The sequence below is a fragment of the Salvelinus sp. IW2-2015 genome, unplaced genomic scaffold (genome assembly GCF_002910315.2).
Source record: "Salvelinus sp. IW2-2015 unplaced genomic scaffold, ASM291031v2 Un_scaffold12217, whole genome shotgun sequence".
NCBI lineage: Eukaryota > Metazoa > Chordata > Actinopteri > Salmoniformes > Salmonidae > Salvelinus > Salvelinus sp. IW2-2015.
In genome coordinates this window covers 1-2,463 of record NW_019953473.1, presented here as the reverse complement: position 1 = coordinate 2,463, position 2,463 = coordinate 1, and the positions used below count along the sequence as shown (strand labels likewise).

General features: G+C 46.0%; 1 protein-coding gene across 1 annotated transcript; it reads right to left on the bottom strand.

Moving 5' to 3' along the window:
- Window positions 1-11: 11 nt before the first annotated feature.
- LOC112080143 (cohesin subunit SA-2-like) lies at window positions 12-2,322 on the bottom strand (the record flags this gene model as incomplete). Its single annotated transcript, XM_024145908.1, has 8 exons — window positions 12-101; window positions 258-350; window positions 836-939; window positions 1,039-1,156; window positions 1,508-1,616; window positions 1,789-1,896; window positions 2,043-2,122; window positions 2,224-2,322. Coding segments are annotated over 8 exons (801 nt in total), but the record flags the coding sequence as incomplete, so codon positions are not given.
- Window positions 2,323-2,463: the final 141 nt, after the last annotated feature.

Here is a 2,463-nt window from a genome sequence, read left to right as displayed (position 1 = left end):
GATTCACAAACCTTTTCCAATCGACCAGTGGTGTAGATTTCCAGGTCAAAGAACTGCGGTAGCTGCAGTAAGTTGGTCACCTTCTCAGCATCAACGGAGTACTGTGAGGATAAGATGGAGGGTGAGGGGAGCTACAACAAGAGACCTAGCATTGAGTAATACTGCATCATTCTGGCAGTCCCAGGGGTTGAGTTCTATATAGAAGCTGTGTACAGACTATAAAAAGTGACAGTCATGTACACAACTTGATAACTGACCTTGGCCAACAACAGAGGCAACGCCACAGCAAAGATCTCCGTGATTCTTGTCCGGTCATCCAGCTGGGTTTTCTTTTCTTTCGCTGTCAGGACCTAGGAGGATTTTCAGAAGAGCACAATCACATCACAATCATGAGAATGGCATACCTAGAAAAACTTCCAAAAGGACTCATTTAAGGTAAAAAGGAGTTAGAGCACTCAACAAAAAAGGCAGAACCGTCAGTCACCTGTTAGCATCCTGTACAATGGATTAAAGTGAGCAAAAAGTAATCAATCTCTGGCTTTTTTTGTTGAGTGCTCCATCTCCTTTTAACCTCAAATTAGTACTTTTGGAAGTTTTTCTTGGTAAGCCATTCTCYTGATTTTTGTCATTGAACACCCCTCCTTTCCTTTGTTTGCTAAAGCGCAACGGCCCACCTGAGCTCACATTACAATAATGTTATATGAAAGGTTTTTATAAAACCTCATATCTGAGTGAATGTTCAAACATGCCTTCTGAGAATAAAGCCTTGAGAGCTCACTAGTACTGGAGTTGACCGCTGAGAGGCTTACATTGGAAAATGCCAAGCAGCACTCACCCTCTTCCCAGTGCCTCTGCCCACTGGAGGGTGGCACTCACAGGCCTGGCGGATGGCACACAGCATGATCTCGATCAGGGCAGTCTCCTGGTGGTCTGTCAGGGCTGCACAGGACAAAACATGTTGAGACATGACTGTGTGTATGTGTGTGTGTGTGTGTGTGTGTGTGTGTGTGTGTGTGTGTGTGTGTTGCTCCTCCTTACCTTCCTCCCCTGGCATGGGCTCATCCAGCAGCAGGCTGATCATGCTCTCCCAGTCTTTGAGCAGCTCCCCTGCACACTCCCACAGGCTGTCCACCAGGTAGGCCCCGTGCTCATGGAGCTGCAAACGTTCAGAGGTTATCACAACTGAAACACGTCACTAGTCACTTTACCCCTACCTATATGTACATAGCTACTTCAACTACCTCGTACCCCTGCACATTGGCATGATACTGGTGCTCCCTGTATATAGCCATGTTATTCACTGTGTATTTATTTGTCGAGTCACTACTGTATCTCTATTTTTGTTATCATTAACTCTTATTGTTGGGAAAGGGCCAGTAAGTAATCATTTCACAGTTAGTCTACACATGTTGTTTACGAAACATAACAATTTAAAATGTGATTTTGATTTGTGCCCCAAGTAGGTCACTTCAAACACAGACAGACTCTTCATGGAGCCTGAACACACCTCACTCTCCAGGAAGAAGAAGACGGTGGTCTTGATGAGGTTCCCGTTGAGGCTCTGCCTGCCCCTCCTGGGCATCCCTTCCTCCTCTGGACCTCGATGGCTGAAGAGCCTATGGACATGGCAACATTGAGGTAAGGTTAAATGCAGCTGGATAATTCCAAAAATATATATCTGTTTCTCAGCCTTAAGGCATTACCAACCCAAATAGGTCTTTAATCACAATTTCATAGGAGTATTTTTCAGCTTCCACCACAGCTTTAGAGAGCCTGTGTGAGACCTACTTCTTATAGAGGAATTCTCCTGCAGCCACAGCCACAGGTCGATGGGCAGAGTAGACCAGATGGTAGACACTCTCACAGTCCTCTGCTGTCAGGACCTCATCACTGCTACTGCAAGGTGACAACAACACACAGGTCTGTAAGGTCTCATCGTCATCGGCGAAGGGTCAGGAGTGCATGGAGGGCTGGACACTAATACGTGGGCTAACGTTATGAAGGATGAGCAATTATAGACATTTGTAGACAAGGTTACTCACTGCAAGACAAGAGTCAGAAGTTTTATGGCTTGCACTGCAACATCATACTCCTTATCCAGAGCCATCGACACAATGCGGTCCTGTCAATGACAGTAAAGTCAACATCTGGCCAACCATGATGTGTGTATGTTATGTACAGGATTTCCCAGTCAGTGGTGTGATGGGGGAGCGTCTGACCTACCTTGAAGCGGCTGGTGAAAAGCTCCAGTCGAGTGTTGAGCTCCCGGTTATAGTACAAGCCCTGGAGCGCAGTCAGACACCTGAGACGCACTTCTCCTTGCTGCAATCACAGGGAGGACAATGTTCAAACCACAACGTTCAAACCTCAATGCTGTAGCTTTTCAACTCTGATAATATACCTACTGTTGAAACACACAGTAAATGACTACCCGCAACATGCTTTATAACTCCCACAAATGTG